Below are 24,076 nucleotides of genomic sequence, written 5' to 3' on the forward strand. Positions count from 1 at the left end.
AGCAGGGCTTCCCTGCTCAGCTCTGACAAGCTATGCATCCATAGCAATGGGGTTGTTTTGTTCGCCGTGGTGGTGCTTTGGGAGGGCAGGTGGACATATTCATTATAGTTGTTAGCTGCAGATGTCTGCCTGCCCTCCCGAAGTACCACCTCGGTGAACAAAACAACCCCATTGCGCTGCGCCTCCTTCTGCAGCCAAATGCGCCCAGCCGTGCATGCCCTTTCCTCAAATAGGCTGTGCATGGGGCGCTTGGAGAGCAAGCGAGCAAGAGACCTCTGTTTGTGTGTGTTTGTGTGTGTGTGTGAGGGAGCGAGCAAGCGAGCGAGCGATCTGAAGCTGAGGCACCCAAACTTCTGGCAGTGGCAGGGCAGCTTCTGAGCAGCCAGCTCCACCTGGCCTACTCCCTGAGTCTCACCATTCTCCTGCCCCCCCCCCAGTTCAAGCAATGGCAGGCTCTGCGGGACAACAGAACCTCTCATTTTCCCCACAGCACAGCGTACGCTTGCTACCTCTGCTTCTCTGCTTGCAAGTGATGATCTTCTCTGCTTCTCTCGGGATGCTGGTGTGGGCACCATGGATGCATATCTTGTTGGGGCTGAGCAGGGAAGTCGTTGCTTGAGCTAGGTGGAGGGGGGGCAGGAGAATGGCGAGACTCAGGGAGTAGGTCAGGTGGAGCTGGTTGCTCAGAAGCTGCCCCGCCGCTGCCAGAAGTTTGGGTGCCTCGGCTTCAGATCACTCACACACACACACACACACACACACACACACACACACACACATACACAGACAAAAACAGGGGTTGGAGAGCTGTCTTGCTCTCTCTCTCTCCAAGCGCCCCATGCACAGCAGAGTGACGTGAATGACGTCAAACTGGCCATGCTCACCCATTCACATGGCCACCAAGCCACGCCACACCAAGCCACGCCCACAGAACCGGTAGCAAAAAAATTTAGATTTCACCCCTGACAGAGGGTAAAATGAATTGGAAAAAGTATGGATGGATATTGGAGCAAAATTATGCTGTTCTTGTGGAGCAACCTGGAAAGAGAAGGATAAGACTTTTAGAGCCCCAAACAGTTTCTAAACAATTTTTTTCTGTTTGGGAGGGTAATATCTTCTCCCCAGTGTGACAGGAATTTTCTTGATTTCAGACACACTGATTTTTGATGACTGAGCTCTGCATCAAGATGGATTTGGAGTTATTTTTGTAGTCATTAGACATATAGGAAAGGAAGCTCTTAACTGGCAAAACACTACCAAAACTATTTTCAGAGATCAGTAGGGGATTAGGAGTACCTTGTGAATCAGATGTGTTGATTGGTTTTCGCCATTATATATAGTTACGCTAAGTCTGTTATGAATCGTACTTTTGCTTACTGTACACATCTACAGAATAATTCATTTATTACATGCAGTTCTTAACCTAGAAGGGAAATATTTGTTTCTCTGAACTCTACAGAAGAGGTGGAGAAGTGAAATTACACACCATTAGTTGAAGCTGTCATTTTCCACTCTGTTATCACAAAAAAATTAACCCTGCTTTCTATATTGCTGATGCTGCATTCATCTCTATTACAATTTTGTTTTATAGTCTCAAAGACAATTTAGCTCTGCATAACCATTAATTTTAATGGGATGGCCACTTACCCAATTATCAGATTAGGTGTGGGATTGATACAAGAAAGAACTTGTTAAAACGGTCCTTTTGGAGGGTGGATGGGGAGGTTCATTAAGACTAAGAAAGATGGAGCGGTAAAGGTGAGAAGGCAAGAAGAAGAAAAAAAAATGAATAGCCTGATCAAGATTCAATACTAAACCAGAAATCAGGTTTATTAGAAACCAACATACATTTGATTCAGGGGTGCTATTCAGCAGGTTCTGACAGGTTCTGGGAGCGAAAATTTTGAGTAATTCAGAGAACTGGCAAATACCACCTCTGGCTGGCCCCAGAGTGGGGTGGGAATGGAGATTTTGCAGTATCCTTCCCCTGCCACGCCCACCAAGCCACGCCCACAGAACCAGTAGTAACCACCACTGATTTGATTGCTCCGTTGCTACTGTTTTGTCCATCTTGCCAATGGCAGTCCCTGGAATTGCAGATTATATGTTGTTTTCCATCACAAAAAGTGTGGATGATGGGACTATGGGTCTAATCTGCTTTTCTCACCTGCCAGCTAATAAACGGGGCAAAAGATCCTTGGTTTCTATCAATGGAAATAAGGAAAAAGCTTCACTGATTTCTCTTCCCTGCCAATATTTACCCTCCTTTCTCCAACTTGATCAACTCATTAGCAAAAGAAAGTAGCAATTCTGAGCAGAGGTGAGACAAGCTTAAAGTAAATGAAATGATGTTTTCTATTCATTCGCAGAGATTGTGCTCAAAAGTGTCGGTTTCCCACAGTGGGAAACCAGGAATGTGTGAACAGGTTACTGAAGGGGAAGCTTACTTGCTTTCATTCCCCTACCAACCACCCACCCGTCCATTCTGTCCAAGTTTGCTGGAGAAGGTAAAGAATGAAAAAAAATTGGATGACTGTAATGCATATGAGTCTGTTGTCCATGCTTGTCTTGTGACACAGACATAGAGATAGTATACACAGCAGGGGTGAAATGCTCCCGGTTTGGACTGGATCGCCCAATCCGGTAGCGATGGCGGCGGGTGGTTCGGAAAACCGGTAGCAAAAATCCCTGCGTCCCACCCACCCCCACTATGCCCAGCTGAGCCACATGATCATCAGAGGCTTTTTTTTTTTACTTTTAAAAGCATTTTTTCTACAACCTCTTCTGACGAAAAAATGCTTTTAAAAGTTTTTTTAAAAAGCCTCTGATGATCACGTAGCTCAGCTGGGATCGTCAGAGGCTTTTCAAAGCATTTTTTTTCTGCAACCTCTTGGCTGAAGAGGTGGTAAAAAGAATGCTTTGAAAAGTCTCTGACGATCCCAGCTGGGTTGCCTGATCTGCAGAGGTTAAAATAGAATTTAGTCCAAGGAAAGCAACAAGAGTTGCTATTAAAACACTGCAAGAAAGGTTGAAATAATAGTAGGATATAAAATAAATCCAGTAAAATGTTTATTAAATTACACCCAGATTTTTGGGGTGGATGCTGTAAACTGCTTAGACAAGGCTGCAAAGCCTTGTGAAGCAGTATATAAATCTAATCCATGCTGAAGTTTCCTAGACGTAGAATAATCGATGTAACTATTCATAGATGAACATTTATATTTGCTCCAAGAGCATAGTCAGAGGGCTGTGTTCACATACTATCTTCCTGCTCCACTATCAAGCTTAATTCTGTCTCGGGAACAAGGCCGGCAAGTGGTGCTGTCCTTACAGTTTTATTGCAGAATACATTAAGTAAAAGGAGTAGATTCCCCTGGCTTCCCTCACTCTGAGTGTTACCTGCTGACAGAGAAAACATCAACCAGTCACTTACTTTAAAGTGTGATGGAGGCTATAGATAAACTGCCTAGGATAAACAATCTCACCATTTCTCAAACTGCTTGACAGCTAAGTTGCTCTGATAGCGCTTAGACTTATATACTGCTTCACAAGGCTTTGCAGCCCTGTCTAAGCAGTTTACGGCGTCCACTCCAAAAATCTGGGTCCTCATTTTACCGACCTCGGAAGGATGGAAGGCTGAGTCAACCTTGAGCCATTCAGAACTCCTGGCACTGAGCAGTGAGCTAGCAGGCGGTACTGCATCCTAACCACTGCGCCACTCCGATCACTTGGATTTCTTTCTGAATATTAATTTAGCACTCTTTTGAAAGAGTGCTAAACTTATATTAAATGCAAAACTGACTGACTGATAGATAACAGGTGGACAGGAGGGATTGCAAGGAGCTCTTACTTCCTTTACCAAACCCTTTCTTCACATCTGCAACCTGTTAGCCTAGCAGGCACGAAGTAGGCATAAAGTAGACATGAAGTAGATATAAAGTCAACCTGTTAGTCTAGCAGGCATGAAGTAAGGTAAAGTAAGAAGGGGTGACCCCTAATAAGCAAATTGTTGTGTATATGATTTTTTTAAAATAAATGCAGTACAGGGGAAATCAGACATTGGGGTATCTAAACAGTAAGTGGATGGCCATTTTCAGAGGTGGGATTCACTTACCTTCCCTACCGGTTCGCAAATGTGAGCGGGTGTGCACGGTCACTTTGCTTGTGCGTGCCACCTTCCATGCATGCTCAGTCTTCCGTGCATGCTCTTTGCATGCTCTTTGCTCTCTCACGCACCTTCCGCACATGCTCACGGCCTCCAAAACACGGCAAAATTACGTCCAGGTGGGTGGGCGGGGCATACCACAGTCGCTGCTACCGGTTTGTGAGAACCAGACAGAACTGGCTGAATCCCGCTCATTTTTAAGTTGTTACCTTCTGTTCCTGTCTGATCTAGTCTGAGATCCCAGTATGTACAAGATGCTTTTAGACTACAAATTATGCTATTGTTCATCTACTCTGACACTGAAAAAAGTGGGCTCGATTTTGTTTAGCCCATTCAATATATTATTCCATTCCTTCTCAGAAAGAAAAAAAAAATCCCTCCATGACCACAGACATTCCACGACATAATGATATTTACCGATAATAAGATGTTGGGTACTGCATGATACACAAATTATCACCTGTGGGTTTTGCTCTGATGACTACCCATCTGAATAGGAGTTTAAATTCATGCAAGGGGGACAGATACCCTTCAGAAGGGTTACAGCTACTGAGGGAAGAGCTTTAATGAAACTCTAGGCACCAAACTGTTGTTCTATTTACATCTGCAAGAGAATTGTGGGGTAAGAGATACTTGTAATGTCAAGGTTGATAATTGTGAATAATGATGCTTATAAGATACTAGAGAGAAAAAAAACAAATTTCTGATTCCTTCTTACAGGTACCAACTTGAAATATGAAGATTATAATTTTACTTCTTTCCCTTTTGGGGCTGACGTTCTCCATACCAGTAAGTAACCTTTAAATTTTTTCATGCGTTACTTTTGGTGGTGTACCTTCTTAGCAAGCTGAAAGTGTATTATGAATTTCATAAAGCATAGAGCCAAGTTTCGCCCTGATGCCAAACAAACTTGTTCTCTGTCAATCCAAGCTTGCACAAGCCCCAAATCCCTCCCCCATCTTTCAAAATTTGAGATTTTAATTTGTGTAAAGTAATTTAGTTCTTGATCTGATTTTACCTATTCTCATGAGGTAGCAAAATCTCATGTAGTAACAGCTGTAAAAATGTCCAATTACCAACATTTCTAAATAGAATTTCAGTTTTCTGAAGGCTATTCTGGGATATTTCTCTTCTCCACACATCTTAGGGAGAGAACTATAGATGCCTTTATTTTACATTGTTGTAGGAAGGGGAACTGGGGGCAAGGCATGTGCTGAATTTTAAGCTTTTTCAAGATTTTGTGGGTTCTTAATGATGTTTGGAGGAGGAAGTTTGCAATTGTTTCTCTTTCAGATAGCTTTCTGCAGGCAACATATATATATATATGCCTTCTGGGCAGCCTGGAACAATCTTAACCACTTGGGTTAAAATGTATAAAATCATCCCCCACCTTCTTTTTTGAAGGAGACATGAGGAAATCATACTCTTATAGTCAAGTAGATTCCTTAGATTTCACATGTGAAAGGTCTGGTGCATTGGGAAATATCCAAACAATGATAATACTCTACTATTTGTTCAATGTCTGTGCATGAGTTTATGTACACGTTTCTAGGTTGAAAGTAATAAGGTATTCTGCTTGCTGAATTGAAAATGAGAACAAAAATAATATATTACGTTCAGAAGTTGTGAGTGCTCCATCACTGGAGGCTTTCAAAAAGAGACTGGACAACCATTTGTCTGAAATGGTTTACGGTCTTCTGCTTGAGCAAGGAGTTGGACTAGAAGATCTCTGGGGCCCCTTCCAATTGTTCTATGTACTAACTGGCTTCAGTGTTCTAAGACTATACTTCTTGCATTTTTATTTTGTTGAGATAAAATTGGGGTGGGGGAAAAGGAATAAAAAGAAACTGAGAGGAATAAAAAGAAACTGAGAGGAAAAAGAGAGACTGAATCAGACCCTCCCTATCTTCCCCTTTAATGTTTTAAGTGCCCTGGAGGCAAGACTAAGAAACTGGGAAAAAAATATTTGAAGGGCTGTGTTAAAACTTATTTAACATCCTTTAAGGAAGTTACCAAGTATATTTATATATATTGAACATTGACTCTGTTACAAACACACAGTGAAGTGTGAATTAGAACAGATACAAAATACATAATGTTAAGCTGAACTATAACCAAGGGGTGGATAGAGTGAAGGAGAAAGAGGGTAAAAAGAAAAGAGAGAAAAGGAGAGACACAGAGAGGGAGAGAAAATAGTTAGTGATAAAAGAAACCAACAGCAGACAATGTCCATATGCTGAGAAAACCTCAAACATATGAGTCCATATAAGATACCAGGTGACTTGACTTTTTTATTCTATATATTTGTAGGACTAGATCAGTGTCTCCCAATTTTCTTTTCTCAAAGAACAAAGTTAAAAGCTTTGTAGGATCACTTTAAGTTGGCCTCCAAGATGCCTCCCATCTTTGTGGCTATGTAAAGAGAAGCAGAATTGGTTCTTAGCAGCTGCTCTGATCAAATGTTAACTGAAGCAAATGGATGAAAGGAAAATAGAGAATGGCCTGGGAAAGGACATTGATTAGGAAATTATTTTATTTCTCACAGCAATTTACACCTTAATACCTTTCCTGAGCACTATTCTAGGAAAATAATCTGACAAATAGCTGAAGCAAAGAGCCTCTCTGGCCATGAATTTCTGGTGTCTTTCAAACTGGCAATTGTCTTAGTGTTGGAAATCCCAGGAGAATTTCTCAGTACTACATTAAAATGTTTTGGTGATGTGTTGGTAATTTAACACATTGAGGAAAGCTGTGAATAGTTAAGACTCAATGATTCTGTTTTACCACTGTGCTTTTAAAGAACCACCAGAAAAGGAGTGGATACTCATTGTGAAATGAATCATATGTTATGTTAATGTTTCTCTGGCAACCAATACAACCTTAATATTACTGGGAGTGTGCAAATAACTCCCCAGAGTATTTATATGTACCGATATAAGGAAGTGCTGGTAAACAATGTATATCATATTTTTTTTGCACTCAAAGAATGCAAGTGAGGTTTGACTTCTCTGATGATGATTTCTTTGTGGGTGGTTAATGGAAGTCTTATTTTTGTAGCTCCCTAGCTTTGGGCATATCTGTGAGAATGGCATTATATTGTTCCTCCTAGGTGATATAGACCATGTTAAGTGTTAGGAGGATTCTTTGTAAGAGGCTACTGCAGCAAATCTTAGCTTGAATAATGACTTAGGTGGAGACTAAATTGCACAAGATTAAGACATATTGGTATGCTTCATTTAGAATTTATGTTCTTTTTCCTCAGATCAACCACATTGGTGGGATTCTGGCTACAAGCAGCAGCAAAGAAGTAAATAACATGGGGGTGACAGCGGGGGAGGGGGAGGCTGCAGGCCTGTGTGTTGCCAAAGCAGTGTGTGTGTTTGCATGTTCATACATTGCATGTTCTGAATTGTTTAATTATCTTGAAAATGTTGACACATTATTATGATGGCCTAGGTTCCTCTACTTTGGTCTGAGGTGCTAGTTTCCTTAGCCACCTTCCCTACTTCAGCTCACCTTATCTCTCATTATTGGCCAAACAAAAGAGTAATGGAGACCCTCATCAGACCTGGTACCTTTTCTCTCAAATCAGTTCAATCAGTTCTCTAAAGGAACCAAGAGAATGATCCAATGTTTCAAGATGAATTGGTAAAGCTCTGCCAAAAATTTTCTGCACCGCTCCTTTGTGTTTCCCTGCTTCCCCTTGTCTTTGCAATAGCCATCTGAAGCAGATGAATCAGGAATGGAGGCAGCTGTATTGCTGCCATGGAGAAGGCAGAGTAGCAATAGCATAGCACTTAGACTTATATACTGCTTCACAGTGCTTTACAGCCCTCTCTAAGCAGTTTAGAGAGTCAGCCCTATTGCCCCCAACAATCTGGCTCCTTATTTTATCCACCTCGGAAGGATGGAAGGCTCAGTCAACCTTGAGCCTGGTGAGATTTGAACTGCCAAATTGCAGGCAGCCGGTGATCAGCAGAATCAGCCTGCAGTACTGCATTCTAACCACTGCACCACCACGACTTTTGAGTAGCCACAAAAAGGCCAAAACTAGTCCAGGACAATTTGGAATATTTCCATAGAATTTTTATCAACTTTCTCACAAATTACCCAAACGTGTTATCCATTCAGAAGTTCAGGGTAATCTTGAAGTACATTAGAAGGGAGTATGTATCAGTGTAACAAGACACTTATTTCAATGGGACTTTCACCACATGAATGTAAGTGCCCCATGAACCAGATCCTCCTACCTCCCACCAATTCTCCACCAATTCTTATAAAGTCATGTCACTTCTCACTGGTTCAATTTATCTCATGATAGAGCTGTCTCCAGACATGGCATTACTTTCCATTATTTCCACCCTTTCCTTTTTAAGAAATCCTCTGTTCTATCCATGGAAAGACAAAGGGGGTGGGGAGGTTAAAAAGGAAATAATTGTGACTGCAATCTTGTAAATCAGCTTTCTCCAAGGTGGCAATTTCCAGATGTTGTGAACGGCAATTTTCCAAGCATGCAATTAAATCAGTATGGCAATGAGCATTTTGGTTGGGAAGGTTTTGGAATTAGAGGCCCACACAGGTGGGACATGTCATATTGGGAAAGACGGATGTACGGTGCTGTCTTTGCCATGTTTACGCAAAAGTAAATCTTTATACGTTCAATGGAGTAATTTTAGACTTCCAGCATTAATCCCATAGCTGTTCGTGGAATGTAAGCAGCTGGTGAGCAAAACTGCAGCCAGAATAAGCATATGCAGAATTTAAGGATTTTTTTCTTCACTTCCTGGAAAAAAATATTTAATTTATTTGTTATAATTACTGTTGAAAATTCTGTATAATCAAAGGTACTGATCAAAACTATTGTCCTTTAAGAATTTTTTTTAAATCATGCTGTTTGTATTCTATTGTATTTATAATTCACAGGAGAATTTTCTAAACTGAGAAGGTCAAAAAAAAAAAAAAATTCCACTGCTATTCTGAGAACATAATAGATAATTTTCCATCAAAAGGAGCTGTTAAGTATATATGTGCATAGTAAACAGCTCCAGCACAAGAAAATCTGCAAATAATTATATATCTTAGCAAGCAGCTAACTTACAGTGGTCTGATTATGATGAAATATTAAATCATTGTATGAAAAACTATCTGTGATTCATTTGCCAGATATTGCGCCTGTTGCAAAGGTATATAGCCGTCGGTAACACTCCACAGCAAGCTCAGGTACTGCCGTTTTTATTTCTCTTAATGGAAACATGTTGGTTTAAAAAAGGTCACATTTTAACATTGTTTAATATATTGTTCTGATATATAGTGCTATAAAATAACAACAATTCTATTTATGATATGAAGCCAAATAACACAATCTGAATAAATAAAAATAAGCAAACACATTTTAAAAAAACAAAGTGAAATAGGAAACAATGGGATAAAAAGAACACAAACAATAAAAATGAGATAAAATTGGCAAGTAGCTATTGATTAATGTTATTGCTGGCTTGAAGAAAATAAACTTATTATATGTTCGTTAGGTAATAGTTAAAAAAAACCAAATCTAATGGCAATCAATTTAGCCTAGAATAGGATGTCCAATCCTGGCAACTTTAAAACTTGTGGAGTTCAACTTCCAGAATTTCCCAGCCAGCATGGTGTCAGTCCCGAAATCATTTCAGGAGCATCTTCAGGGCTGCCACAGCAAGGCCAGGAGGAGCTGTGGGAACGTGAGGGGGGAGGTAGAGATAGCCGGGGGTTGTGTAGCCAAAATAGGATTCTTTCCTGTGGGAGCCAAGGATGCTCTACCAGGTGTTGGAAGGGCATGGACCAAAGCCAGCCGGAGTTGGAACTGCGACCTGATTGGACCACATGATGGACATGTGACCTGAGGGTAAGAACTTTGGGTTTTGATTTGGGTGGGGAAAACTCTGGGCCCTTCAGAGTCAGGTTTTCACCAGCTCTGCCAATATGACATCCCAAATAAAATTGTGCTTTGAGGAAACTCTAGGCCTCAGAGTTTTGCTTGCTTTGGGGTTGTTACTTAGAACCCTGACACATGGCTGGCTGGGGAATTCTGGGAGTTGAAGTCTAGAAGTCTTAAAGTTGATAAGGTTGGACACCCATGGCCTAGAATCTAAGATAGCAAAAGGTCTTATAAGCACCCATAGAAGGAAAGCCTGATTCCAAATGGAACAAGGAATTAGGTATATTCTGAGAGTCAGGAAAAATGACAAAACAACAGTTGGAGGAAGAGGAGCCTGAGAAGGCAATTCCTCATTGCCTACAATGTAGTTTACATTTGCCAGAACCACCTTTGAGCTTCTCTCAACCTCTCCCATCTCTGCTGTTTGCAAATGGAGATGTCGTTCAAGCCAAAGGACTCTCCAGTTGCAAATGATGCCTCTGAGTCCCAAGCATTTTCTATTATTCCGGAGGGAGAAATCCACTGGGAGCAGGGAGGATAGTGTTTCCCGGTTTCAATCTGCAAACTTTTTTAGAAAGTATTCATGGAATATGCTCCCTCCCCCCACTTTTTTTAAAATTTGCCATAAATGCTTGCATTATCCAGAGGGTTTCGGAGATGAATAAAAGAGTGGTCCATTATTATGATTTAATCAGGGTTTAATCCTTGCTTCAAGTTGCAGCAATTAGTGCTCATGTGAACTATTTCAATGTTGTTATAATTTTTTAATAATGCTATTATACCTGAGATTCTCATTATCATTCCTTTTTTCCCCCTTGGATTTTACATCAATCCCCAGCCTGACTAACAAATCTCTTCATATAATTATGGCTGACAGAGGGTTGTGTAGTGAAAGAGCTGTTTCCTTTCCCTTCACTGAAACTGAACCACTGACACAATTTGTAGCATTTTGGTAATATTCTTTGTAAAATGCTCTATTACTGGAGACTCTTACAACTGAAAACCTTGTTGAATATTGAAAGTCTTATGTACAAAGACACTAGTGGTCTTAGACTAAGAGGGAGAGGATGAAAATAGTCTTTGAAATCATGTTAGCAAAGGCAGTTGTTGTCATGTATAATACTAATTAAAATTACAATTAAAATTTTAATTAGATTAAAAATACAGATCAGAATCAGGACTTTGGGGCGGAAGTATGCTTTTTGTTCTCCGAGAGGACTGTTTTCTTTTGGAATGTAAATAATCACAAAATCTTACCCTGAGCCTTTCAATTAATTTAAATTAAATTTCAGTATCTAACCAAGCGTGGTATGGTAGTTAAAATGTTGGATTAAGTTCAAGAAGATAAAAGTTCTAGTCCACTTCTAGCCATAGAATTTCCATCGGTAGTTTTGGGACTTTCACCATCTCTGAACCCAACTTTCCTGACAAGGTTATTGATGAGGGGATAAAACTAGAAAAAGAAGTGCAATGTATGTTGCTTTGGGTTCTGAAGACAAAGCATAAATTTAACAAATACAACTACCAGTATTCACCGTATTCCTTTCTAAATTGTAGTCCCGGCAAAGAGCTGTACTGCCTCCAGCAAAGCTGGTTCCAGATCCAAACCTACCGGGAAATCAGCCTCCAAATGTGGTAAGCTAAAAAAAAAAATTTAATATATCATCACTTTGTTCATTATCTTTTGAATAGCACTGAAAGAGAAAACCAAAACTCAGCATCCATCTGCTTGCTATCTGGGCTCTCGCCAACTAAAATCCTCTTCTAAGTTAGAAGTGGGCTGAAACATAGGAATTCAGAACTCCATTGACCATTGATGATGAATCTTTGAGGTTTGGCAGGACAAAAATGCCTAATTTGATTCTGTTGGTGTGTCACATAGATCCTGCCAAATAAAAGAGAAACATTTTTTTTTATTTCCTATCCAATCTAGGCCACCCTGCATTTGGCGGGAATGTAGAGACTGGACCAGGGGTGGGTTCAACTTACCTTTACTACCGGTTCGCAATGGGATCTGCATGCACAGATCACCAATGACAACATCCGGGTGGTGGGCGGGACCTCCCACCGGTTTTACTACCAGTTCTTGCAAACCGGTCCAAACTGGGGCCAACCCACCAGTGGACTGGCCCTTATGTAGAGGCCGAGGTCTTATCTTCAGCCCTACCACAACTGCCACTCAAAAAGACCACCTCACACCATTCCCCAAGGCATAATTGTCCCTGTGGTTCAGGGACAATCCTTGCCCAGGATTTGCCATGCACTGCTTACCACTTCAGGCTATGTTCTTTTTCTGTTGACAGGCCCTTTTTGGCCTACCCTAAGCTTCTCTGGGTTGCATGGGGCCTTTGTTCTTGAAGGGCTTTGGAGAATGATCTTCTGCGGCCCCTGCAATCTCCAAAAACTGTGGGGAAAAAAAACACAGGCTGTTTTCATATGATTTTCAGAGACTCCAGAGACTATATGAGAGCACACCCTGATTCTCATACAGGCTCCGCAGCCTCTGAAAATTGTGGGAGAATAGGGCATGCTTTCAAGAATAATTGCTGCCAGGTATTAGTGAATTGCAGTCGTGTCACCTAAAAGGTGACATGTTATTTTTGACACACGTGTCGTAGATTTGCCATTGATTTTGGTTTGAAATAAAGAATGAAAAAAGATTAGCAGGAACAACTAGAGCAGGGGTCTTCAACCTTGGCGACTTTAAGCCTGGTGGACTTCAATTCACAGAATTCCCCAGCTAGTTTTGCTTTCACCATCTCTTCCCACCAAAGCTTCCCAGTCAGCTTTGCTAGCTGGGGAATTCTGGGAGTCAAAGTCCACCAGGCATAAAGTTACCAAGCTTGGAGACCCCTGAACTAGAGTATTGAATGCATAGAGAGATCCCTGCTGCCTACATCAGAGAAGGAAGCTGAGGGAAACAGTTAAAGATACTTTCTTCTTGCTTTTTGCTGCTATCAGTTTTGTTAAATCGACAGCAGAAAAATGAACTGGACTAAAAATATTGTTTACAAAACTGATCAAGTGCATCTATTCTCTCTCCCTCTTTGCTATACAAAGGTGGGCACTGAATATAAGAATAGTAACATAACAATAAGTGACAATTCCTGATATTTTATTCGCCACCACAAGGCTATGGTTGTCATACCAAACAAAGAAGATGGTATTTATAATTCAGTGGAGAATTTTCTAAAGTCAAAGGGTTTTTAAAAAATTTCCATTACTATTCTGCAAATATTATAGATAATGTTCTATCAAAAGATGCTGTCCTCCAAGCTTAAGTGTATATGTGTATGGTAAACAGCTCAAGCACAAGATCTGCAAATAATTATATATCTTGGTAGGCAGCTAACTTTCTGCAGTCTGATTATGATAAAGGATTAAAATTATTTTGTGAAAAACTATCTGTGATTCATTTGCCAGATATTACTTTGCAGATATGCTCTCTGTACCTGAACATTAAAGTGCAAAGTAGGAAGAACTGGCATTGCACTAATGCCAGGTCTAGCAATTATTTTTTTATGACTTCAGGCTCAGGTTGCTAAAAGCGATTCCAATTGAACTGAATAGCCATGCACAGAATTGCATTAAAACTCTTGCAAGAATCAGTTTTTAAAAATTCTTTGTGTTACAGAACTTTCCTGTCTTCAGCCTACCACAGAATCAGGTGTTCCCGATAGACATGAATTATGTAAGTTATTTTCTGCACTAAGCAAGTGTATCATTGTATATGCTTTGTTTCGTATATCAGATGACTGGCAGATCTGGGCCGCAAACATCCCAACAAACTGGATGGCAGCAAAAGATAAATCTGTGCTGCTAATGGTCATATAAATTTTGTAACCCATATCTGATAGCTCTACATATAGTCTTTCTAGGCAATGGTTCAGCAATTTTCATTTCTCTGTGAGAATGTTACTTCCCCATGTTATAGATTTCTTATATCAAGTTTGTCCAAGTGATACAAGCAGGTAGGGAGCTGAATGGGGAAGAGGAAGGGGAAGGGGAAGGGGAGAAGGGGAGGGGAAGGGGAGGGAAGGGAAGGGGAGGGGAGGGAAGGGAAGGGAAGGAAAGGAAAGGAAAGGAAAGGAAAGGAAAAGAAAGGAAAGGAAAGGAAAGGAAAGGAAAGGAGATTCCTGAGCATTCTGCTTTCAGTATCTTTTTTTTTTTTAAATCAGAATGTTTTTCTATCTTTTCAATATTAGCAAAATTCTCCAAACTTGTCTGAGAGGGCTGGTTCTAAATTCACCCAGCTTCATGCATCCACCTACTAGAGAAATTTATTTTGGAACATTGCAGGATGCTGCTGTTTTCTTACTGCTTCTGCAAATCAAAGAACTAAAGCCCTCTTGGCAAGAAAATCAGGATAGGATCACTTCTTGAAGAAAAAACTGAACTCCACAAGCAGAGAAGGGTCTTTAGCAATATCTAATAGTAGATACTCTGAGAAGTACTTAGCCAGCAATTGTGACTGCAGAACATGGCAATTACTACAAAATGATGGAGAATCTCTTCAGTATTCGTGACAACTCAGACAGTATGTATTGTGCAACCCACAGAGTTTTTTTATAGGATCCTTCTTAAAGGCAACATCCAGCCTGTAATGGATTTTCAATAAAGAGGAAATGTTTGAATATGAGAACTATTTTCCCTACTGTCATCTTTGGAAATCCAAGTAATATTGGACTTCCACTCTGGAATGTGTGATTCTGTTTTGTATCTGCACTGCTTCCCATGGACAATTGAAAGGATTATTATTTGCAAAGGTTTGGGACCAAGCTGCCTATAAACATTCTGTCTGTTTGTCTTTCTGTTTATCTACCTATCATCTGTCTATGGCAAGGGTATCAAACTCACATCGTCACGGTATCACACGATGTATCGGACTTCCCCCCCCCCTTCGCTAAACTGGGCATGGGCGTGGTCAGCGCATGACACATCCTGCACACGGGCCGGGACTTTGACAGCCCTGATCTATGGTATCATATTTAAGAACAGCCCATCTCTGGGTGGTGTACAATAAAATATTAAAAGCATAAAAACCGTAAATAAAATATTAAAAGCATAAAAACAGTAAATAAAACATTAAAAGCATAAAAAGAGTAAATAAAATCCAAAAGAGGCAAGAAACGCTGTGATGTTTCTTCTCATTAAGCCTCTTGCCTTCTAAGAGTCAAAACAGGAGTCCCCAAGCTCCGTTTTTGAAGGCGAGAAGACAAAAGGATGCCTTTGAGATTATGCTCTATTTGTAAAACTGCATCTCAGATGGCATTCAGGATGAATTTTTATGCAGGGCCCTTCTGGTTCTATTGCTTTAGAATCTGTACGGTTTGGTTTCATAGTAATTTTAATAATTTAAAATTTAATAGTTTTATACAATAACGATTATGATGCTCCTAAAAGGCCTGAAGTACCAGGTTGGGGACAGATCCTCCAGGAGAAATCTATTGATGTGGTTGCTAAGAGTCAACACTGACTTGATGGCATATAATCAATCGATGAATGATAATAAGGGAAAAATCAATAAATAAATCCTGTAAACATAGATGGGGACGATTCTGATATAAGAAAGGCGATAATAAAAATGCAAGTAGAACACTGGAAGAGATAGATTTCCACAGGAGTTGGAAAAAGTAGTTAAAAGAGCAGCCATGATATTAGAATACACAACTGGAATCAATTCGCAAGGTCCAGGTGAATTAAAATAATTCCCTGGGTAGAGCAAAAAATGGACTTTTTATAATGAGCCAGCCAACTGAGAAAATATAAATGAATTCAGAGGGGGGCTTTTCTAGTTTCTTATTTAGTACCGAACTAAAAGGGTACTCGAGGGACGTGGTGGCTCAGTGGCTAAGATGCTGAGCTTGTTGGTCGGCAGTTCAGCGGTTTGAATCCCTAGAGCCACATAATGGGGTGAGTGCCTGTTACTTGTCCCAGCTTCTGCCAACCTAGCAGTTCGCAAGCATGTAAAAAATGCAAGTAGAAAAAATAGGGACCACCTTTGATGGAAGGTAACAGTGTTCCATGCGCCTTTGGCGTTTAGTCATGCCGGCTACATGACCACAGAGACATCTTTGGACAGCTGGCTCTTCAGCTTTGAAACGGAGATGAGCAGTGCCCCCTAGAGTCGGGAACGACTAGCACATATGTGCAAGGGGAACCTTTACCTTTTAAAAGTAAAGCAGCAATTTTTTTTCCAGCTGTACCCCAAGAGCCCCCATCTCCAACCACCAGTATTTATTGTCAGGGATGGTTAGAATGTGAATCTAATAATGCCTAGAAGATCACAGGATTCTTGCCCTGTTTTGTTGGTAGAATATGTAAGCCTTCAGATGTTGCAGAATAGCGAACGGGCTGTAATCCTTAACTTTGGTGCCAAAATCCTGACACTTTTCTTGACAGTTGAAACATCAGTGACATGCATGAGTGGGAAGCCTTACACACCTTGCTCGGGATCATGGTGGTAAAATTGTTGTCCTTTTCTTGCGCTATATTTGGCACTAGAAAGAAACAAAAATGGTTTTTTTTTGAAGATTTTAATCACGTCACCCAACTCAAAGGAAGCTGCTTTCTTTTTTTCTGTATTTCTTTCTAATCATGTTTTAATCCACTTCCCATGCAGCTTTCTACTCTCCTAGGAATATTATCCACACTACAAACATTGCCTCTAGTTGGTGGGGGAATGACTGTACCACAGCAGCTACCGCCAGGGCAAGCAGTAAGTATTTTATAACTCCTATAAGAATCTAGGCTGGCTAATATCCTCCTCAGTTTCCACTGTTCATCTTTCTCCATTTTAGAAACTAACTAAGTCAGCAATCATAGGAAGCAAATATACTTACCTTCCAGACTTAGACATTGGATAGTAAACATAAATAACTTCTTGATTCTCTTAAATCAGCTTCTGTGATCATCTGTGCCTATATGTCCATGATAGTGAACCTATGGCACGCGTGCCACCTGTGGCACGTGGAGCCATATCAGTGGGCACATGAGCTCAGCGCATGTGCATGCCGGCCAGCTGATGTTCGGTCCTTCTGGGCCCATCGGAAGTCAGGAAACATGCTGTTTCCAGCCTCTAGAGGGCCTCTGGGGATGGTGGGGTGGGGAAGGCCCATTTTTCATTCTCCCCAGGCTCCAGAGCCTTTCTAGGAGCCTGAGGAGGATGAAAATGGCCTTCCCCACCCCCCCTGGCAGCTCTTTGGAGGCCAGAAACGGCCCATTTCCCAACTGGGGAGAGCAAAAAATGGGCCTACCGGCCCCACCGTGCCATCACATGCCAAAAGGGGGGGAACCAGGGGGGGGTCACGCATGCATGCACGGGGGGTGGGGCGCATAGAATTATGGATGTGGGCACATGCACGTGTGACCCCCCCGTTCCCCCTGCTTTTGGCATGTGATGGCAAAAAGGTTAGCCATCACTGTTATATGTGATGTATATTCACACACTATTACTCTGCATGTCCCAAAGGTGGTTTTTCAAGAAGCAACTGGACTTTCTCTTTTTCGCTGAAGACATTTCGCTTCTTAACCAAGAAGCTTCTTCGGAACTGAAGAAGCTTCTTGGATGAGAAGCGAACCATCTGATTTCCCCCCAGTGATGGCTGGAGCTGGTAGGAATTGGAGTCAAGCAAGCTGGAGGGCACCTGATTGGAGAAGGCTTCATCCTGGTATAACCAGTGAAGAATAGTACCAGCTGCTTCACACAAAATTGAGGTGCAAGAGAATGAGAATTACATTAGCATTATGGGAAGAAAGTGCAAGCAGAATCGTTATACTGGCTACATTGATTTTGTCAATTTAAATATGTTTGTGGAAAGTGTAACTTAAAATGAATCTAAAGAAAGGTTGTCTAATGAGCCAAAGGATTGCAAGGTCAGAATAGAAGCATGTTTTACAAGTACTGAATAGCTGAATAGCTAAAAGACAAACTACCCAAAAAGCCAATTCCTCCTTCAGTCTTACCTGTACTTAACTAAAGGCATAACATACATGCAATTATTACTACTTGTCTTGCAGATGCTGCCAATTATAGTTACACAGATGGGACCACAGGTAAGAAGTGAGACAGAAAGTCTGTTTGAGATTTTCAGGCTCTTTTTTTCCCCCTTTTGCATAATGAATAGTTTTGCTTTTTTTGAAGTGGATGTCTGGCTTGTTTTCTCTGGAACAGCAGTGCTTATTCAATCATTTATTGGGAATTTCCATAGCCTGAAGTGGGTATGAATAAATTGTGAAATCTGTTTCCCGTAAAGATAATTTCATTCAATCCTTTTCCAATGGAGGAAAAACGGTCCAATTGTAATCCTGATCACTGGCTATCCAGCATTCTTGCCATTATGTGCTTTGCCATGCCCAAGGTCTCAATTCCTAGCATCTGCAAGTGGGTCTAGGAAAGTGACCTCTCTGAAACATCTGGAGCAATCAGCTTTTTTGATCTTAATGGGATTGAATGAAATGGAACAGTGGCATGGCATAGTATAAAACAACTTTCTCCCACATTCTTACAATGTGTGAAATGCACTTGGGAAGACAGTGCAATGGACTTCTTTTCTTCAGCATCATATCTGGCAGGGTATCTTCTTCCAGGAGGGTTAGGACTCTGTTAAAAAATAAGGAACTGGGGTACCATTAAAGAGCCGAGGTGGCGCAGTGGTTAGAGTGCAGTACTGCAGCTACTTCAGCTGACTGGTAGTTCAGCAGATCAGCAGATCAAATCTCACTGGCTCAAAGTTGACTCAGCCTTCCATCCTTCCGAGGTGGGTAAAGTGACGACCCAGATTGTTGGGGGCAATATGCTAATGCTAATGCAATATGCTAATATGCAATATGCTATATGATAACTTTGTAAACCGCTTAGAGAGGGCTGTAAAGCACTATGAAGCGGTATAGAAGTCTAAATAAATAAATAAATGGTGTTGCTAACAGGCTTGACTCAAGCGGAAATCCATTTCAGATCTTGATTTCACTGGAAATGGATTTATCTATCATTCACTAATCCATTTCAAAGCAGTATTGAACTAACATGATTGTCTTTGGACTAATCTCATGAAATCACAGTGGTGACAACTATTTAGCACTACCAAAAAACATTCTTATTTTTTATAAACGTAAGAAGATTTAGGTTCTTTTAGGAAAGGTATTTGGACTCTTAAGGGCCACAGAGCACTTCCAGAGGGTCCTTCAATTTTACATATAATTGCCCCTTTTTTGGGAGGTAGGGGCTTGAGGGGTTTAATGGAAAAAGTGGTTTAGAAGTTTTGCTTTTGAGGCACAACTTTTTCTTAAGAGCCCGTGGTGCAGTGGTTAGACAGCAGTATTGCAGGCTAATTCTGCTGGCTGCCAAGGGTACAATGCTCACCGGGTCAAGGTTGACTCAGCCTTCCATCCCTCTGAGGTTGGTAAAATGAAGTCCCAGATTATTCAGCTATAGGCTGAATCTGCAAACCATTTAGAGAAGATTGTAAAGCACTGCGAAGCAATATATAGGTCTTAGTGTTACTGCTATTGCTTTCTTAGAAAAAATCAGAATAAGGCGAAATCCAACAAAAGGGCCAAAAATCTTAGCCTAATCACACTGGGATATTCTGTAGGATGTGGTTGTGGGAGGGTTGTGTGTCACCCCAGATTGCTCTCCCCCAGACAACATCCATGAGAAGGGGATTGTGGAATGGAATGGATAGCAAGTAATGAGGAAATAAATCAAGATTTCCCTGTCTTGATTATGTTTAGTATAAAAGTGGAGAGAAACAAACTGTTGGGCTTTCAATATCCGGTTAATATTCCATATAATAATAAAGTTGTGCATTTCTTGTAGTGTGTGATCCAGACCTAGCCTGTCACAAAGGTTTTATTGAAGGGTGTGTGTGTGTGTGAAAAGATCTGCAGGATGGTGGGCTTGGCTTCATTATTAAAGGCGTAGAGCTTTGATCACTATTCCATGCCCATAATCCTGTAGATTTTGGAACACCTATGGACACCCCTGTATCTATCGTAATAAGACTGTGCATCATCATCATCATCATCATCATCATCATCATCATCATCATCACCACCACCACCACCACCATTTTTGTAAACTTTTTAGAAATCATCTTTTCCATGCCTTTAATGTTTATTTATTCCATTCTGCTCCCTCAAACCGACATTTTCTGATTGGTGTTCTAGGGTGCAGTGCTCAGCTCTGAGGAAATGGTAAATAATTTACTAACATATTTCTATTTTCATGGGATCATTCAGAATCATCACAAGCCCAATTCCAAACCATCTAGACTGTGTGATAAATTTACAGCTTCTAAGCCTTCTTCATAGGGTCAGACAAAATGCCATTAGGGGACCAAGGGCCTCACCAATTCACATTGGTGAGGCCAGGATGTTTCATTTGGGTTCTTATAAAAAATTAGGCCTTCCTTCCCCCCTCCCTCCCTCCCTCCCTCCTTCCTTCCTTTTTTCTTTCTTTCTTTCTTCCTTTCTTCCACCCTCCCTCCCTCCCTCCCTCCCTCCCTCCTTCCTTCCTTGTCCGCTTTAGAGTTTATACTACAGTTTGAAGGGACAAAAGAGGAAGACAAAAGATGGTATAGATCTATATACAATTTTACAGAAGCTAATTTAGATGTATGGATGTAAATCTAGAAACGATTGCTACAACTTTGGCTGCTCATTTAAAAATACTATACATGAACAAGACTTGTTCCATATATTTCAGGGTCTTGCTTTGTCCTTGCATGGTTCTCTGTCTTGAGAATTCACATTTAGACTGAGAAGCCCTTTAAGTGGAGAATGTTTTCAATAAGATTGTTGATCTCTAATAAGTAGAGCTAGCATTCAGGATACCTTTGGATTTAAAAATATGGATAGGCTATGGAATCCAGAATGCTGTTTTCCAGAATTTGGCTTTTGAGATCTCACCAGGGGAAGAGGGAAGTGCTGAATTCTTTGCATTTTTTAATGGAGAAGTTGAAAACAAGAAATACTACTCTACATTCTCTCTCTTTTCATTCTTTTCTCTTCCATCTTTCTCTCTAATGTCCAAAGTGCTCCATGAGATCTTTTAACTTTTTGATGCATATTCTCTTGTTTTCTTTTTGCCTTGGCAGTCACCTTCACAGTTTTTCACTGGGCTTCTCCTTCCTGGCATGCAAGGAGCTATGTTCCCTTCAGGCCAAGCTGAACCCCCTCCTGAAGGTCAAGATGGATTTCTTCCAGTGGGCCAGGCCAATCCTGAAGGCACAGCAGCGGGCATCCAGAAGGTCTTCCCCACAGCCACTGATGGGCTGAGTGAGATTCCAGGCGAATTGTACCCAACTCCCTCTGGCTTCAGACAGCCAGACACTGGGACAAGTGGCATGTTCGTAGAACCAACTGCGGACATTAATATGGAACCAAGTGAGCTTCGGGAACCACCCACCTCTCTTGTAAAATTCGATATGGGTAATATGCAGAATCCTCAGAATCTCTCTCAACCACTTGTGAGAGGAGACAGCCACATACCCATGAACACTGTAGCTAGTAAGCCTCTGAATGTGCCCTGACCTCTGGGTGACAGCAGCTCTTCAATTCAGGCTAGGAGTGGCAAGAAGTCTTTTTTATTTTGGGTTTAAGAAACAAAGCATGATTTCTTCAAAAGATGTGGGCATTTTCAGATCAGACATCCAAAACAACTACAGCAGTATGTAATTCCAGTGACAGATCTTAATAATCTGGAATTTTTATTTTATGAGGAAAAAAGTTTGCTAGCTTCACATTTATTCCTTAGCAATGTATCTGGCCAGTTTAGTACTCTATGTAACCATTGCTATAAACTAGTTTTCTCCAAACTAGCATCTTTCAGATACTATATACTAAGTGCCTGAACCTGCATGGTTTTTAAAAATGTTAAGTAGCACTCTACGCACAAAGGAAGAAATGTCTGATCCAGACATGTATGAAAGAGGATGTGGCATCATTTTTTTTAAAAAAATGAATAGCAATAGCCCATCCTCCCATGCTTCCCAACCCCTCTCCAGATCATGTCAAGTACTGGAGTTAATCTCAATATTTCAACATGCTTCTTCTTTGTGCATTCCCACTATTATTTTACTTCTACTTGCCTCTCTTTTTGTCCTCTGGGCAAATTTCAAAGTAGAGAATTTGACAATTTCAATGGTAATGAGAGAGATTATATTTCCCCTTCCCCCCCCAAATCAAATGGATTAATATAGTTTATCTGAGCTATATGATTATTTTTCCAGCTGGATATATAACCTGGAACTAAACTTTATGTACCTTAATGTCTTATTAAAAAAGAAAGAAAAGACTGCCATATGAAATGAATTCTATTAAATAATTCTATTATCTAACCAAATAATTAGAGGTTGTTAATTCAATCACTTCATTATATTCTGTGGTTTGATCTGATGGGGGGATACCATGCCATCAATTTTCTGTTTTTTCGTTTGAGAATCTAATTGTGCCATGCTATATATATTTTACATTTTTGCTGACAGTGCATTATGAACATTATATCAATAAAGGTATTTTCCAATGCAGTTACAACGTTTTTGAATTTTCTGTTTGATTCCCATTTATGGTTATAATCATTATACTTTTCCCCTGAACTATATATCTAATGATAGTACAGGACAGACAGTTGGCACCAAGGTCAATGTATGTATGTATGTATGTATATGTAAGTAAGTAAGTAAGTATGTTACTTACTTACTTTGTTTACTTTGTTTACTTATTTATTCTATGTTTATAGCTGCCCACCTAAATCAATGACTCTGGGTGGCTTACAGTTCAAAAAATAGATTACAACTAAAGCATTAAAACATTTAAAAACAGTAAATATACACAGTAGCTGAGATACTTAACCAGTTAACAATAAACCCAGGAAATGGGGCCCTTGACATATTCAGCACCCCAGGTTGGGGAACATAACCAGGTTTTGTAACAATATAATGATATTACATTATTACAATATAACAATATTACAATACAACATAGCCACAGTTTTGTTACAACTCCTACCATAAAATTTGTGCCAACATCTGTGACAATGTCAACTGACCATTTCATCATAGCAACACCATCAACATTGAAACACCATCTGGCTCTGAGCCACACCACCCATGGCCACAGGATGGCATATTATAATGAAGTCAAGGCAGACTTGGGTTGGGTAATTTCAATAGCACTTAACAATAGCATTTAGACTTACATACCGCTTCACAGTGCTTTACAGCCATCTCTAAATGGTTTACAGCAGGGATCACCAACCTTTCGGACCTCAGGACCACTAAATTCATAATTTTAAATCCCACGGACCACTAATATGATCTGCCTAATGACTGGCTAGGTGGGCATGGCTAAGTGGTCATGTGACTGGGTGGGCATGGCCAACTCGATGTCACTCGCGTCGAGGGGTGCCTCATTGGCCTCTACTCACCCCTCCCCTCCCCTCCCAGCCACTCCTCATCTGCCCACCTGGGCTCCTTAGGGCTCCAACTGGAAGCAATTGTTGGAGCTAAACTGCCACTACGAGAAAGAATTGGCTCAGTTCAAATTGGATCTGGCCAAAAGGAGGCTCAGCAGAAGCACCTCACTGATGACTATGAGGATAGGCTTTCCAAGCAGAGGGAAGACATGTGGAAGTGCAAGGCCAGGTACCGGCACCTGGAGGCTCAGTGGCTGAGATGGTCAGCCAGTTCCAGGCCATGAGGCAGTCCCACTGGAAAAAAGCCCTCCGGATCTTCACCACTAGCAGAGTTTTCCTCCAGCCTTCGCCCAAAGCCCTGTACCAGGAGGCTGAAGCAGACCGCGAGCCAGAATTTCTGCCCCCCTCCGACCCACACAAAAAGACTCTGAAGTGGGAGACTCTCTGCAGCACCAGAAACATTCATTGCATGTATCCAGCCCAGGGGCTGTAGTTTGAGGACCCCTGATTTAGTGCAATATAAAAAAATGCAAATACATTTTTCTGCAGAGCACCAAAATTTTCTCGCGGACCACCAGTGGTC

General features: G+C 40.9%; 1 protein-coding gene across 2 annotated transcripts; it reads left to right on the top strand.

The window, feature by feature from the left end:
• The first annotated feature begins 4,708 nt into the window (after positions 1-4,708).
• Positions 4,709-22,606, top strand: AMTN (amelotin). Of its 2 annotated transcripts, XM_034411278.2 has the most exons (10): positions 4,709-4,787; positions 4,886-4,954; positions 7,428-7,472; positions 9,329-9,385; positions 11,637-11,714; positions 13,714-13,770; positions 16,702-16,797; positions 18,099-18,134; positions 20,247-20,273; positions 21,176-22,606. In XM_034411278.2, exons 2-10 carry the CDS (start codon positions 4,901-4,903, stop codon positions 21,608-21,610), a joined length of 885 nt encoding a protein of 294 aa, XP_034267169.1. In that variant the 5' UTR covers positions 4,709-4,787; positions 4,886-4,900; the 3' UTR covers positions 21,611-22,606. The 2 variants fall into 2 exon arrangements, with proteins under 2 accessions (XP_034267169.1, XP_034267170.1); XM_034411279.2 differs by lacking the exon at positions 20,247-20,273.
• The last annotated feature ends 1,470 nt before the right edge of the window (positions 22,607-24,076 follow it).

This window comes from Pantherophis guttatus, chromosome 2 (assembly GCF_059756535.1).
Source record: "Pantherophis guttatus breed Tessera chromosome 2, ASM5975653v1, whole genome shotgun sequence".
NCBI lineage: Eukaryota > Metazoa > Chordata > Lepidosauria > Squamata > Colubridae > Pantherophis > Pantherophis guttatus.

Coding starts and splice junctions, on each gene's coding strand:
- AMTN (XM_034411278.2), top strand. CDS start 4,901: ATGAAGATTATAATTTTACTTCTTTCCCTTTTGGGGCTGACGTTCTCC. Junction 7,473..9,328: donor CTACAAGCAGCAGCAAAGAA/GTAAATAACATG, acceptor TTCATTTGCCAG/ATATTGCGCCTGTTGCAAAG. Junction 20,274..21,175: donor TGCTCAGCTCTGAGGAAATG/GTAAATAATTTA, acceptor TTGCCTTGGCAG/TCACCTTCACAGTTTTTCAC.